Source organism: Primulina huaijiensis, unplaced genomic scaffold (assembly GCF_012295235.1).
Source record: "Primulina huaijiensis isolate GDHJ02 unplaced genomic scaffold, ASM1229523v2 scaffold207658, whole genome shotgun sequence".
Taxonomy (NCBI): domain Eukaryota; kingdom Viridiplantae; phylum Streptophyta; class Magnoliopsida; order Lamiales; family Gesneriaceae; genus Primulina; species Primulina huaijiensis.
The window spans coordinates 1-3,352 of NW_027354946.1; the positions used below are offsets into that span (position 1 = coordinate 1).

The window sequence follows — 3,352 nt, forward strand, 5'->3', positions numbered from 1 at the left end:
GATGACATTTATGAATGTCATCATAAGCATTTATTCTTGTAGTGTCATTTTTGTAATTTTTAGCATTTTAATGAGTTTGAACAAAGTTTCTTGGATCTAGGAAGTTAGGAATGTTAGAGTTTTTTTTATCTCCAATTTACCCTTTAATAAACCCCTCATATATATTTTAATAAAATAATTATTTTATTATACTAATATCAATATTACACGGTAAAATATATTCATGCCCTCGAGGTTTTTCAATCAAATAATTACATAAAAACTACTGAATTTTTTACAAAATTTTACAGTTTTAAAAATTTTAAATATTTATAACAATCCAAGCTTCCATTCCTCGGCAGGTCGAGATTTTGCTTAACATCACTTCATCTATTTTATGTAGCGGCACGAGACGATCCTACAGACCTAATTCGTGTTGACAACTCTAACCAATATGTTAATTTATTTGTGTCATCCATGAAGCCAAGTCATTCAGGCCCTTGTCTCCACCTCCAACACCACTATATTCACCCGCTCTTGGATAAACCTTGGGAATTTAGAATGAGATCGGTTAGCTCGCCACATGAGGAAATTATTATTATGGGAGATGAAGAAATTAAATTTCGAGCGGAAGAATCTTGGAATAAGTAATTTGTTATTGCTACGGTAGAAGAGTTGGTTCACATATTTTGAAACAATTTAACTTGTCGATTTTCTTTCTTGAAATTTTTTTCTTTTAACGTGACACCGCACTCTCACGATCATGGAGAATTAACTAAAATTTTCAAAAAAAAAAAAAATCAAAGATACATTACTAAGACTGAAATTCGATACTATAAAATTTTAAAGTCGTAAAATGACAAAACAAATATTATAATTTTTTGGAGAAGTAAGCCATGACATGCAATTTGTGAAAATTAAGAAGTAATTCATCAAGGGTAGTCCCTTTCCCATTCATTAAAAATTCAAATTGTAAACTCTTTAGTTTTACTAATAAAGTTAATTACTAACTATATGCATATCATTCTATCGTCAAACACTAACATTAATAATATTACAAATGTACAGTCATGTATTTTTCTTTTTAATTTATAATAATTTATTTTTGAAAGATCTTTCAATTTTTGTAAACAATCACAGGTGAAATTTTGGAATTCATCTTACCATTTTAAAATTACATCTAATAATTAATTTTAAAAAATCCATCAAATTTTTAGTCGAGATTATATATGCAAGGCCAATGAACGTTTTTTCTATTAGACTTGTTTCACTCGAGAGTTTACGTGTGTTTTAACTTTACAGACGTTTGTGTTGGATATTAAATCATGATAAAATAGTTTTTTTTCACTAACTTGTCCAATTTTAGAGTTTGGTTTTTATTTTAGTCAAATTGATAACATAGTACTGAAAAATGATGACGTGACTTTTAGAAAAAGCCGAAAATGATTGCGTGATTTTAGAAAAAGTTGTCACGTCAACAATTTGACCAAAATAACCGAAAGTTAAATACAAATTCTTTTTTACAAAATCCATTAAATAATATAAAGTCTGTATCCATATATTATAACACAAATACCAAAAAATACTCACAGAGGAACAAACAAAAGAGAGTATTCAAGTTAATCTTGCAGTATTATTCTGTTTGTGAATATTATAGAAAATGGTATGTTCATGATCAAGTTTAAAATACTTAAATGGATTTGATTCCTTTCAGATTAAGACAAAGAAAGTGAAGAAATGAACACATCTGGTTGGATTTATACCGTGTGACACACAATTTGCTGATAATAGTACAAAGAAAAAGGAATCAATGTCGTGTTTTATCTGATCAATATTGTACTTGAAAATGTAAACTAAAGTCATGAATCCGATGGAAGAGTTAACATCCAATGTGGGTGAACAGTTAACGATTCCGACTTTATTGATCATGGATTTGAATCCGTGAGGAGTCTGGGGACGAGCACTATAAGTGCCCTCTACCAACCTTCACCTTCGCGTTAGTTCTCCGGGGAAAAATGCTGTCCTATGTACAGCCAAAGGATTAGCCGTCTCCCATGTCTATTTAATCATATATATTACCTTACTTAGTAGGGACAATCATCATATATTTCCACAATCTCGGAATTTAATAAAACTAAATCTTTTGTACAAACATAAAAACCATGAGATTGAGCTCAAGATTGACTCCTCTCACTGCCTTCTCCAGTGAAACAGAATAAGACATTATCAGACATGCTTGATCAAATCCATGCTTTCAGACACACATGTTTGTCACAAACCGAAAATTCAGCAGATATTACGGGTAGAAATGTCGTAACTAATATTAAACCAAATTATGCAGATTCAGCTGTAAAAAATAAAATTCATCAGTAAAAGTGAGGGAATATATATAGATTGATCTTTTTCAAGAAAAAGAAGAAATGAATTTGCAAGCAATTCAATTCACCTTTGGTGCATCACCAAGCCTCAACTCAAGATCCAAGTCATCTACCGAACCCGGGGCCCATTTCAAGAGATCTGATTGAGGAAGACATGTTCTATCATTAACTGAACTCAATTTCTCAAAGAAATTACTCAAGGGTTTGGCTTCAATTCTCCTCTTCTTTTGTTTATCAGTTTCCTGCCCCGCGTTCTTGATCAAATCCAAATCACAATCTTTCTTGTCAGAAAGCATGTTATACTTCGATCTTTGTTGAACTATAGGGGAGAAAAGGCAAAGGGCTGATGCCTTTTCGTCGCGACTCTCCATTTTTCTTGCAGGTTGAGATGAAACCCTAGTAATATTCGACGGAGGTGAGATCAACGAAATGTTCGAAAATTCAGGATTAGGGTTAATATCATACAACAAAGTACATATTTGGGATGAATATGCAGCACCGAAAGACGCTACATCGGCTGAAGGAATACTGCGGAATTGATTCAATCTAGCCCTATCTCTTCTGTGAACATTCATATGACCTCCTAGGGCTTGAGCTGACCTAAATTCTCTTCTGCAGAAGCTACAAGAATAAGATCTTGGAGGCCAAACGCACCCTCCGAGAATCCCAGCCGCATCTTCAGCAAAAGCCTGTTCTTCCCAAGAATCGCCGTGAGAATCCATGGCTATTGCTGAATCAAAAAATATCTCAGGAGTATCCGTACCATGTTTTCTCTTAGCCGACACCCAGTATCTTGCTCCTTCCATAGTTGAAAATGGAAAGTATTGGAAACCTAAGTTTTTTAAATTGATAATGAAAAATGATGACAAGATTTAAAAGAAAAGAATGCATAGGATTGATCAGATGAAAAGATTAGCTGAAACTTAGCAGGAAGGTGGGGTGGTGGGCACTCCAACTTTTGGCTGTTTCATGCAGCTAATCTTTGTTTTTTAGTA

The 3,352-nt window shown here is 33.0% G+C and overlaps 1 protein-coding gene across 1 annotated transcript; it reads right to left on the reverse strand.

Annotated features, from left to right (window-relative positions):
- Positions 1-2,416: 2,416 nt before the first annotated feature.
- Positions 2,417-3,251, reverse strand: LOC140966680 (uncharacterized). Its single transcript, XM_073426932.1, has one exon. It carries the CDS (start codon positions 3,161-3,163, stop codon positions 2,417-2,419), a length of 747 nt encoding a protein of 248 aa, XP_073283033.1. The 5' UTR covers positions 3,164-3,251.
- Positions 3,252-3,352: the final 101 nt, after the last annotated feature.